This window comes from Anopheles nili, chromosome 2 (assembly GCF_943737925.1).
Source record: "Anopheles nili chromosome 2, idAnoNiliSN_F5_01, whole genome shotgun sequence".
Lineage (NCBI taxonomy): Eukaryota > Metazoa > Arthropoda > Insecta > Diptera > Culicidae > Anopheles > Anopheles nili.
In genome coordinates, this window is record NC_071291.1 from 60,662,229 (window position 1) to 60,675,011 (window position 12,783).

The 12,783-nt window shown below is 46.6% G+C and overlaps 1 protein-coding gene across 1 annotated transcript in view; it reads right to left on the reverse strand.

Annotated features, from left to right (window-relative positions):
• Positions 1-12,783, reverse strand: part of LOC128730913 (alpha-catulin) — a 52,080-nt gene that overhangs the window by 8,750 nt on the left and 30,547 nt on the right. Inside the window, exons 3-7 of the mRNA XM_053824003.1 lie at positions 3,696-3,886; positions 3,511-3,616; positions 779-882; positions 551-697; positions 1-156 (exon numbers count right to left, since the gene is read on the reverse strand). The exon at positions 1-156 is cut by the window's left edge and continues 279 nt beyond it. Coding sequence (XP_053679978.1) covers positions 1-156; positions 551-697; positions 779-882; positions 3,511-3,616; positions 3,696-3,886 — 704 coding nt within the window. The remainder of the gene's footprint in view (positions 157-550; positions 698-778; positions 883-3,510; positions 3,617-3,695; positions 3,887-12,783) is intronic.

Below are 12,783 nucleotides of genomic sequence, written 5' to 3' on the forward strand. Positions count from 1 at the left end.
CCCCAGCACCTGGCCACCAGGCGCACCAACACTCCCGACGGGCGCACCAGCCACACCGGCATTGCGATCGTAGCTCGGACGGGATATCTCTATCAGGCGGGAAAAGTGCCTCAGGCAGGTGAATGCCGTCGCACGCTCCGAGTCCCACTCTGGCACCTGTGGGGACGTTTTCACGTCGAAGGACACAAGAACGACACAAGACAATTTGAGACGTCTTTCAGGGCAGATTAGATTACATTGCAATTTTGCGCAAGGACTTCCCGCTCGAAGCGTGGCTCTGTCGGAGCATGGTGAGTGTGTCCTTTTTTCGGGGAGCTTTTTAGACCGAAATAATGTAGGTTTACGAGCCATAAAAAAACCCAAATTTTTCCAAAGGTTTAAAGTCATTCACCTAAACCTCATATCGATGCCCGACCCCCAATGGTAAAGGATTACAGCATACACGCATCAAATCGTGTCCCCTTCCACCATAAGCACAACCGCTTGACTTGGCGCGTTGACAATCTCGCATCAACTGAACGCCCTTATCGTGCGGTACGGCTCCACTAACCTGCCGTAATGCGTTCCGGTCCGATGCGGACTCCAGGATGCCGTCCTTCACCACGTAGTGTATCAGGTCCATCGCGCGCCGCATCTGACAGAACACGGTATCACGGTTTTCCTTCGAGTGCGCACATTCAGGATGCCGGAGGCACGTCTGCAAAGAACGCCAGACGCAATCAGTGGGATCAGCGGGAAACGAAGGCTTTCCCTTCGTTGAGCGTTGGGGCTGACTTACCTTCGATGATGTGAGCAGCATCATTGTCGATCGTTCGAGAACTTGCCGCGCCGACGACATCTGCGCCCGTCTCCGTTCGTCCTTTAGGTCGTTCTGCCGGTTTCCTGGTGTGTTGAGTGAGGGAGAGAGAGAGAGAGAAAAAAAATGAGAAAGGGAGCGTATAAACGCGCGCAATAGCTTCCAAGCGAGTGAACCAACACCTACTCGGAAGGCAAACAGACAGGCTCCGGTATCCTTCCCACCATCGTGGTGGTAATTTGCACGTGCTTCCTTGGGAAAGCTTTGCCCCTCTTTCTGTGACCACGACGTGCGCTTCCGGGTACCGGATATACCGGCACACAAACAAGCGATTAATTTAATTAATTCCATTAAATCTTTCCCACTCTCGATTTATGGTTCGCAATTATGAAACCCCTGTCTGGGGCAAGGGACTCGAGTAGTCACTTTGCCACTGCAGCGGGTCCACATCCTTCCGAAACCACCCTGTGCAGCGTTGCAACCGCACAAGCGGACCGCATCCTTTGGATCAGGTCCCGCCTCATGCTGACTAGCGGCCACAATGTCGTTGACCGCATACCACCGGCGAGTTATTACACCAGGAGTCATAAATTTTCACACGTTTCAATGCCAACCCCCCCCCCCCCACGGGAAAGTTCCGCAAAACGTTGAAGCGAGAAGGGTCGGTCGGTTCACCCTGTGCCGCACAACGTGCTACAGGAGGGCGGGATTTATTTTAATCTTAAGCTGCCACCCGAAGCGAAGGGAAGTTTTTACGACCCTCCGGAAAAGGGGTGTGATACGGGAAAAAGTTGACTGACATTTATGAGCACCCGTGCGGAAAGGGGGCTGTGTGAAGATTAGACTTTGAAGGGGATAAGCCGATTAAAGTCCTGCCCTTCGCTACTCCGAGGGTTCGAGCCCGGGGTAACGGGTGACAATGTCGGCACGTTTTCCAGTGGAAAATTTTACCACCCCATACGCCCGTCCGGCTCGATCGGTTAGAAGAATCGGTGATTTTAGGGGGGGGGGTGGTTTTTATAAAAAAAAAAATTTTGCATGAGTGTGTGTGTGCGCGTTCGAAATTATGTAATTTTGATGCAAATTGGTGAGCTTTTTTTCATCATCGAAAGCTCCCTTGTTCAAGTGGCGCTATCGAGTGGTGGTTATTGGACCATAGCATAGACATTTATCTTCCATTTCGGTCGCCGTTTAATGCGCAATATTTTATCCTTATAATGAACAAAGCTCGGTCCAAAACCGGTGGAAATTCACGCCCGGCTACGAAAGCACAGCATATGTTTCCAGTTCCAGCGATCGTAAAGCCCTTCAATTTAAGCGTTTAAAGGCGTAACTTTTCCCTCTCGTCTAACGAACCATTCTGCTCAGGAATGGGAATTTCCCAACGCACCACATAACTGTGGCTTATGTGTGTATGAATGGTTCCCGGGACTCGACCCTTCGAGCGGGTGGCTAAATTGGGTGGCGACCACTAGAATGGGGAATGCCTCGTTACTGCCCTTTGATGGGTTCGCACTTTTATGCGCCGCAGTTAGTCATCCCTAATGCCATCGAGCTGTTTCTTTATCATAATTCCACCACGATAGAGCACTGGGTGGATGAGAAGAAACTGACAAAATGACTCGTACGACCGGGCACCCGTGCATAGGGGAAACCCCTGGCAAACAAATGAAGCCATTATGGGTGGTTCTACCGGGACGGATAGATCAGGTGGTGCATGTGGAAAATGGCGCATTAAAATAAATGGCTAGAATCATATGTTCATCGTGTCGCTCGGCAAATGGTGCATTTTTACAGCTCGCGCCGATACCGATACCGGATCGTAAAACGCGACGTCTTGTTGAACGACGCGACGACAGGAACGCCCTAAGAAATGTACGACACATAAAGCTTGCATGTGTCGTGTGGGTTGATGGAAGCTTTATCCACTCGTTGCTTGAGTTTGTGTAGCGAGAAAGATTGCAAAATAAAATCCAAGCCCAACTCGCTCGGGTTGTTTATAACACAATTTCCACTTGATTAACGAGGCAGCGAGTTATGGGCACAATTTGTTCGGACGTCGAGACCAACTTCCTTTATCCGCGTTGCTCGAGGACGCACGAATGTGTTGAAGCAGGGAATGAAAACAAAAAAAGCTCACCCGAATCAAAGCACAATTTACATTCTTGCCATTTAGCCCGACCGCCCGGTGCACCGTGTTCGAAAGACCGGAAGCAAACGCTTCCGGTGCATTTAGCGTCGGTGAAGGGTTTTAGGTTTTCTTCCTGCCTTTGTTTTCCCACGTATGCTGTTTTGGAGTGCCTTTTGCACACGTACAAAACTCTCCAGGGCGTGGTGGGGCTTGTCAAGTGGGCCGTAAAATTAAAACAAAGTTCTTATAAATAGCACACCGGCTGGAGTTCTTTTCCGTTCCGTTTCCGCCCACAGCGAGAGCGAACAAAAAGCGACTAAAGAGCAAGGTATATAGAAAAAAAAAACAAAAAACATTCACACCTGAGCCACATAACGGTGGATTTTCGAACATTCGTATGCGAGGAAAGGACACAAAGAAAGGATTCAGTGGCTTTGGTTGGGATACGGGCCGTCAAGATAAGGCGGAGAAGGTCGCTCGCTTGTGCGACTCGCCCGCGAGCATTTCTACTTCGAAAGACGATTTCCGAGAAGCCCTGGAACTGGAACAGAACCGAGTGCAAAGATAACGCGACCGGACTCACCTGTAACGTGCGCCAGCTCAACCATCTCCGCGCCAAACACCGAGAACGCCTTCACGAATTCTGTAAAATTGGCCACTGATTCTAATCTACCTAAAGTTCTAGCTACCTGTTGGCGAGAAGACACCGTGAGAAAGGAGAACAAAGAATGTGGATGAAAATGGGGCACCATGGTGGCCGGAACTTACCCTGTCTTTGGCTAATAATAACTGCTTCACGACTACGATGTCCGCTAGCAGCAGGACGCGCGTCACCGAGCTGAGCAGCGTCCGGGCGGCGCGTATCATCGGTCCTCTGTCGTCGATCGGATTTGGCCTCGGCGAGTATCCAACCGTTGGATCTGATGCCGCTATATCACATAAGCGCTCTATCGATGAGCCTGAAATGGAAGGATAAAATATCGGTCGATGGGTATTAGGTTTTTTTTTCGATTGTCAATTGATCCTCTTCGAAACCATTCGAAAGCTCGACCGATGCGAATCGTAATTGAATGCACGGGAAGAGAAGAACACATCATTCGGCAGGAAAGAAATTTATTCGAAAGAAATCAAATCAAACCCAAGAATAACTGGGCATAATTCATTACCGCTCCAGCGATTGAGTGGTTCTTCTCTGTCGAAAGGAAGTTCGAAAGCCACCAACGCTGCTCTGCAATGATTGCCCGAGCACCGAGTCGAGCTCGCCGAAAGGAAGTTCATAAATTTTAAACCAATCTCAAAGTATCGCTTTCCCGCAAGACAGAACGTGCTCCGAGTACTCCATTGTGCGAATCCACCTCGATTTCAACTGTTGAGTTCAGATCCGGTTGCTGTAATAAGTCGTTTAAAATTTAACGTCACTCTGCCAGCAGCTTCCTTCGTCACCGAACAAATGGAACGGAATGAAGAAGTCGAAACCGGAATGGGAGCCTAAAGGTTAAGCTCCCGATTGGGAGGAGGCAAAGAAAAAAGGAAACAGTAATGCACAAACTGTGTAAGCCCCCCCACGGGTCCGTGTGTGCTGCTTATATATATCCGCTGCAAGTAATCGCTCGCTTTTACGACATGCTTAAGAGCAGCCGTGCCATTACCGGGGCCCGCGAAAGATGCGTCCTTTTTCGAGAGGTTGTTAAAATTAGCGCGAGCCTTGATTTGTGCGCCCACCATTTTCCCGGCTAATCGGGACTTTATGAAGTGAACTCGCGCCCCATTCACCACATTTGAGGGTGCAATTCGAAGCAAAACCATAATCATAACCCCTCGCTACACAATGACCCATTCGATTCAGTTATCCATAATTCAATTGTCATTGCTGCCCGTCGCATCGCATCGCATCGTCGTCGTCGTAAAGCTAAAGTGCTGCTGTCGACTGAGCTAGAGCTTTAGCTTTCACTGAAGAGAAGACGGGAATGGGATGTTCTACCGAAAATGACACCGCTGACAGCAAAACGGTGACGGAAACTGGGGCACCAAGCTGAGGATTTGCTCGTAAACTTTACACCGAAATATCGCTCCCTGAGCGACACAGTGAGTAAAACAAACCCTGCTACAAATCGTACTCTCTCTCTCTCTTGTCCAGCAATGGTTGACTTCGGTCACTAGAGTGTGCCTTAGCGCCTTTGCCCCCAAAAAGCACACTATGCGTGCCGATCTTCACAACTGAGCTGCCATTTAACGGAGCATAAAATTTGTTACGTCCGAGCCGTGCCAATGCGCCAGTGGGAAAGAAAGAAAGTAACAAACTGTAACAATTGTTACTGCTGCTGCTGGAAGTAATTTCCCTGCGATAGTTTACTGAGTGAACAATCACAGAGGAAACAAGCCCATTAATGAGGTGGAAGAAAATGGTCGTACGGGTAAACGAAGAGAAGCCCGATTACACTCAGAAGCTTGATCTCGAGCGAGCATTCTCCGTTCCGCCATTGGTTAGGTACGGTGAATGCAATTAAAACTTAAACGTTAAAGGTGCGCTGCGATAAATTGGGTCAATGCACCCCATCTCGGCTGGGGATGCGGTCGGGATCCTTTGCACCGGAAGGATTTAATTAAAATTTTTCTACCCACACACCCTTCGGTAACCACGAGACAAACGCACGCTTCGTTGCACCGTTTTGCTGCACTTGATGCACACATTGCAATTCCAAAGCTCGGTTGCATCGCATCGGAAACGATCACACTTTCGGTAGCCCGTTGCAGTAGCAGTGGTGGAAAGTTTTTTGATTGGACTATTTGAACAAGTTTGCATATTTTATCAAACCCACCCGGTCATTTCCCCCGGAGCTTGGGGTTTAAATTCGTTGGTGCGGTTTTGTGCATTGGCGTCTCACTGCCAAGATAAACACGCTTGATTTTAGTTCAACTTTCACTGTCACGATCTAGCTGCAGCTGCAACCGAGCTGCTGCTTTATTGCAGGCTTGTGGCGTGGAAACCAACGGACGCAGTGTTTGTTTTGGGCGGGTCCAATTCCCCGAGTGCCGTGTGCACAAAACTTTGCCCTCGACTGCCGAAAATGCGGAACGCCGTTCCATTTGCAAACACTTTAAAACGGAGAAGCTGAAGCTGAGCTCGTTAAGTAGGCCTTGAAAATTGGGTACGAAAAACTTCCAACCGGTAAATGAATTTAACCTTGTCAAATCGTTTTGTAGCCAGTTGCCGGTAGCGAACAAATTGCAGCAACCTGTCGCTCGTCGTGGCGGCGAATGTATCGAGAGTGAAAATTTTAACCTTCTTTCTTCGCGTACACATTACCAACGGTTAGCCGACGTGAAGGTGAAAATGGTTGCCCTCTCGCATCTTCTTATGATCTCACCTGGAAGCAACAAAGCTGTTCGAGTGGTTCTGGGTTTTTGGCTCGCCACAAAACTGAATCTTATCAAACGTCCAAGACAGTGGCATGCCGGTAAAATGTTTCTTTTTAAGACGCAGCTAGTGCGAGTGCAAAAGGTAGATTGTTATCCCTGCGACGAAAGCGACGGCTCTCTCGTTCGCTCTGTTGAAAGAAATTACTCCAACTCCACGACCATGCTTCGAGCGTCGCCCTTCGAACGCCATTAAACAAGCCAATTTTACGAGCCTTCCCCATAAACACGATAACATGATAATGCGAAACCTATAAAATTCCCAGCTACCGTGCGAGCTGCCCGCGCAAACGTGAACGTGAAACGCGCGATATTGCGTATCGCACCGGTGATGCCGGTCAGTGCGGAAAATTCCTTCGCCGCGAGCGTCGATGAAAGGACCTTTCCAGGAGCACACCAAAGCGTCGGCAATGTGGGGCGAAAACAGAACAAAAAATGACCTCCAACCGGAGCCTCGACCGGTGTAGTGATTTAAAGCTTCAATTAGTAAGGCGGGGATTTCCCGTCAGCTGGCGGTTGCGCGTTCTCTCTCACTTTTTGCTGTCTATTGGATTTTCCCAACCACCGAACCATTGGAAAACGCAACGAGTCCGTCGATACGTTCGATGAAAAACCCCCGGCTCCGATTTCGTTCGCGGTGCACACCCACGGTACATATGTCCACGTCAAAACCATAATCGCCAGATGATACCGGGAGAGAAATGGTACCGTCATTTGTTGAACGTTTGCTGCCAGGTTTCGTATTTTTTGATAAATACCCCCATACCCGAACGCTCGCCACGGATACATTTCTCATCAAAATCCGTTCATTATTTAAGGCGAACCACGGTCGTGCCACGGTTCCGGTGCAGGATCATGGTTTGCGAGTTCACCGAAACACGGTACGCTCCAGCGGCCATGAAGCATTCGGAACCATTACTCTTGTCAATTATTTTTTCTCCCTCCCCGGTTTTGGGTCGTTGCGTTATCGGAAAATTTTGCACACAACCACGTGCACCCTGGGGTGAGATCGTAATCACAGTTCATTAATTAATGAAAAGTACACAACATCCGCTCCGGCGGGAGGGCATCGTTTGCGAATGCGAATCCTAATTACGCAGCCCCGGCCGCATACAATTGAAACTGAACAGCGACAACAATTCCGCGAACCGACTGTTCATACTGCAATCGACCGCTTTTCCTTTTCGCTTTTCCCCGGTGAAGTAGCGGCGAGTGTGAATCGACAGTTCGACGGCTCGTGATTGGGGTGAACATTAAAGAAGCATGGCACAACAACTAGGTCAAAATGAGCCGTGCGATGAGAACGGGAAGGCGATTTTGAAGATCCATTTTGGCGATGGATGAAACAACTCCAACGTGAAACCACGTGGGCTTCATTGCATCGAACGGTCCGGCTCGGTCGAGATTGTAGTGCGATAAAATTGGATAGGATGGCAATTAAAATTAAAGGTCTCATAGTTTGTCTATTCTCGGCGTGGCGTATCCCGACCGGAAGCGCACCCAGTTCCAGTTCCGCTAGGGCCCAAAACGCCCGCTTTCAACGTTGTCTCACCCCGAGAAGCTTTCTTTTCTTGCTGGAAGCAGTGGCCGACGTTCACCACGGCCTAGATTCGTTTCCTGCTGTCTAATGGCTGTGCACACATACATGCACCCTCCTGTGGGCAGACCCAATTGGGCATCATCGTGGCACTGCCGCCATCATCATCGCCGTTCCTTTTTCCGTCAATTAAAAGTTTCTTCCCCTTTGCGTCAGTGGTGGAGAATTTGGTACGCAAAAAGGGACACGTCACGGGGTCTCCTTCTTGTTCCTTGTGCTTTGTTTGCGCGCGTCTTTGTTCGCCGCATCCGCTGTGAGTGAGCTTTCACGCCCCAGCGAAACGGATGCATCTCCTACTTTAAATTCAAACCACGCTTTGGCTGCATTTTTCGCCTGCACTGGCTTGCGGTGTCGTACCTCCTTCGACACTCTCCACAAACAAAACCAAATAGAACGGTCAAACTCCTATTAATCGTTCAATAGAGCAAAAGCAAACGGCAGCACGCAAAGCCGATCGTTTCGTGGTTCGATTGCGTCAGCGTTCGCGAAAACAATGCAGAGCGCGTGCTTTCTTCGCCATCCTATTCAAGGATGCAAACATCCAATGGTAATAAAAGTTTCCCCAAGAGCCCATTAAATTGCATTCGCAAAAATGAGTTATAGGAAAAGTTTTTCCGCTCAAGATCGCGCTGTTTGACCGTTTCACGTTGGGCAATTGCCGGGATAAAAGTCAACAAACAAATTTGAGATTTTTTAAAAACTGTTCTTATATTCTGAAACTAGAGGGTTAAACTTAGTTAACACCAAAATATTATGGGCTTAAGTCCAACATTTACGGAGTAACAGCCTGTCAATGTCAAAAATGAGTGAAAAAATTGCAAAAAGTTCATTTTATTAAACAGACTTTAATCTTTTTTTTCTCTTTGGCTAAATGTCAGAAACTCAACATTTTTACCATTTTGGATAGGTTATTCAATTGTTGCTGTATTTTGATTAAATAAATTTAATTTTTTCAAAGAATATATCATCAACAAATGTAAATGTACGAAAAATATCATGTAAAGTCATGTTTTTTTATAAAAGATGATTTTTTTATAAAGCTTCAAAAGTCTTCAAGCAATGGCATAGCACAAGATGTAGTACAATAATTTATCTATAATTTATAACAAAATCTGCTGTCACTGCCAAATTTGTTCCTTTAAGCTAAATAATCGGTGTTATTACTTGGTACTGGAAAAATCCTTTCCAAAAACTCACGAAATCGCACGCAGATCATGTAAAAATTTCGAAAAGGGTCAACCGAATTAATATAAAAAAAACACGTGACGCACGCTGCTGACTAATCGGGAGAATTTCGACGACGCATTTTGAACGCCAAAAGCGACAAATCTGATATTGTGAGTAACAAGACATCATGCGTCGAAGAGGTTGCGTGTCCCAGTTGGTTCATCGCACTAAATTTAATGGATTTCCCCTCTAAATGTTATCAGTACATATCGTCGATCTTTCCGACGCATGATAATCAGCATCCCATCTCATTTGCTCTCGTTTGCTATCGGTCGCACAGTTCTACGCACACTGTACGATCATATCGAGCGTCTTATCTTGCTGGTCAAAATTCAGTCGCAGTATTTTGCCGATCATAATATATTGACTGCCTGCTTACATAAAATCCTTTTTCGATACAGATCAAAGCACAGAAATGCATACCATTAGTTTCTGTGATATTAACAACTGTTCGCCATATCATTGAGCATCTTGTTGTCACAAAACTATATTAAACTAGCGGGATTGTCAAACACCGTGTCCAGCTTGCACGCATCACTCCATAGTGCACCAATAATCACCTCCTACGCGCGCCTGGTACAAAAAATAGCAGCTTGTCCTTGTTACGCTCACGTGATGCTCTTGTTTTCCGAAATAATAATCCTTAAGCCCGTGCCCCCCCTCCAAATGTTATCAGTACATATCGTCGATCTTTCTGGCGCATGCTAATCAGCATCCCATCTCGTTCGCTTTCATTTGCTATTGATCGCACAGTTCTACGCACACTGTAGCAGCTTATTGAGCATCTTATCTTACCGGTCATAATTCGGTCGCAGTATTTAGCCGATCATAATAAATTGTGTAGCAACGCACATAAAAAGCTTTTTCGATACAAAACATAGCAGCAAACTGTGTGCGATAAATTTCTGTTTCTTAAACCACTGCTCCCCATATTATTGAGCATCTTTATATCACAAAACTATATGAAAATAGCGGGATGATCAAACACGGTGACCAACTAGCACGCAGTATTCCATAGTGCAAGAAATGGTCACGCCCTATGCACGTCTGGTACAAAAAATAAGTAGCCTGTCCTTGTTGCGCTCACGTGCTGCTCCCGTTATCCGAAATAGTAACCTTTAAGCCCATGGCGCACGTTCGCAACCTCCTCGACGCATGATGTCTTGTTATTCACAATATCAGATTTGTCGCTTTTGGCGTTCAAAATCGGTCGTCAAAATCCTCCCGATTAGCAAAGCATCGTGCGTCACGTGGCATTTTCATATACATTCCGGTTTCAAATCGTTGCAGTATTGGTAGCCCATCTCGAGCATTCTGTGAAATCCATGTGCGCAAGAACCAAGCGCAACGACGCCAGAATTGGCAATGCTGATAAAAAACGTGCGACATGGGCTTAGAGATAATTATTTCGGATAACACGTTTCGGATAGCAGCACGTGAGCGCAACAAGGACAAGCTACTTATTCATTGTACCAGGCGTACGTAGGAGGTGGACATTGCTGCACTATGGAATACTGCGTGCTTGTTGGCCACCGTGTTTGATTATCCCGCTATTTTCATATAGTTTTGTGATATAAAGATGCTCAATAATATGGGGAGCAGAGGTTTAAGTAACAGAAATTTATCCGAAATCGTACGGTACTTTGTTTTGTATGAAACAAGCATTTTATGTACGTTACCACACAATTTATTATGAACGACAAAAAATTTCGACCGAATTATGACCGGTAAGATAAGACGCTCAATAAGCTCCTACAGTGTGCGTAGAACTGTGCGATCGATAGCAAACGAGAGCAAATGAGATGGGATGCTGATTATCATGCGTCGGAAAGATCGACGATATGTACTGGTAACATTTGGAGGGGAAATCCATTAAAATTTGTGTTGTAGCACGGCTGGTGCATGTAACCTCTTCGACGCATGATCTCTCGGTACTAGCGAATTCAAATTTGTCGCTTTTGGCGTTCAAAATGCGTCGTCGAAATTCTCCCGATTGCAGCGTGCGCTACGTAATCTGAAATCTACGTGCGCAAAGACGATGCGAAACGACGCCAGATTTGGCACTGCTGCTAAAAAGCGTGCGGCATGGGCTTAAAGATTACTATTTCGGATATCAAGAGCAACACGTGCGCGCAACAAGGACAAGCTGCTATTTTTTGTACCAGGCGCGCGTAAGAGGTGGACATTGCCTGCACTATGGAATACTGCGTGCTAGTTGGTCACCGTGTTTGATCATCCCGCTATTTTCATATAGTTTTGTGATATAAAGATGCTAGATAATATGGGGAGCAGTGGTTTAAGTAACAGAAATTTATCACACACAGTTTGCTGCTATGTTTTGTATCGAAAAAGCTTTTTATGTGCGTTGCTACACAATTTATTATGATTGGCAAAATACTGCGACCGAATTATGACCGGTAAGATAAGATGCTCAATAAGCTGCTACAGTGTGCGTAGAACTGTGCGATCGATAGCAAACGAGAGGAAATGAGATGGGATGCTGATTAGCATGCGCCAGAAAGATCGGCGATATGTACTGATAATATTTGGAGGGGAAATCCATTAAATTTAGTGCGATGAACCAACTGGGACACGCAACCTCTTCGACGCATGATGTCTTGTTACTCACAATATGAATTTTGTCGCTTTTGGCGTTCAATTCCGTCGTTGAAAACCTCCCGATTAGCAGCGTGCGCTACGAAATCTGAAATAATCGTCCGCAAGAACCACGCGCAACGACGCCAGATTTGGCAATGGTGCTAAAAAGCGTGCGGCATGGGCTTAAAGATTACTATTTCAGATAACGGGAGCAGCACGTGAGCGTAACAAGGACAAGCTGCTATTTTTTGTACCAGGCGCGCGTAAGAGGTGGACATTGCCTGCACTATGGAATACTGCGTGCTAGTTGGTCACCGTGTTTGATCATCCCGCTATTTTCATATAGTTTTGTGATATAAAGATGCTAGATAATATGGGGAGCAGTGGTTTAAGTAACAGAAATTTATCACACACAGTTTGCTGCTATGTTTTGTATCGAAAAAGCTTTTTATGTGCGTTGCTACACAATTTATTATGATTGACAAAATACTGCGACCGAATTATGACCGGTAAGATAAGATGCTCAATAAGCTGCTACAGTGTGCGTAGAACTGTGCGATCGATAGCAAACGAGAGGAAATGAGATGGGATGCTGATTAGCATGCGCCAGAAAGATCGGCGATATGTACTGATAATATTTGGAGGGGAAATCCATTAAATTTAGTGCGATGAACCAACTGGGACACGCAACCTCTTCGACGCATGATGTCTTGTTACTCACAATATGAATTTTGTCGCTTTTGGCGTTCAATTCCGTCGTTGAAAACCTCCCGATTAGCAGCGTGCGCTACGAAATCTGAAATAATCGTCCGCAAGAACCACGCGCAACGACGCCAGATTTGGCAATGGTGCTAAAAAGCGTGCGGCATGGGCTTAAAGATTACTATTTCAGATAACGGGAGCAGCACGTGAGCGTAACAAGGACAAGCTGCTATTTTTTGTACCAGGCGCGCGTAGGAGGTGGACATTGCTGCACTATGGAATACTGCGTGCTAGTTGGACACCGTGTTTGATCAT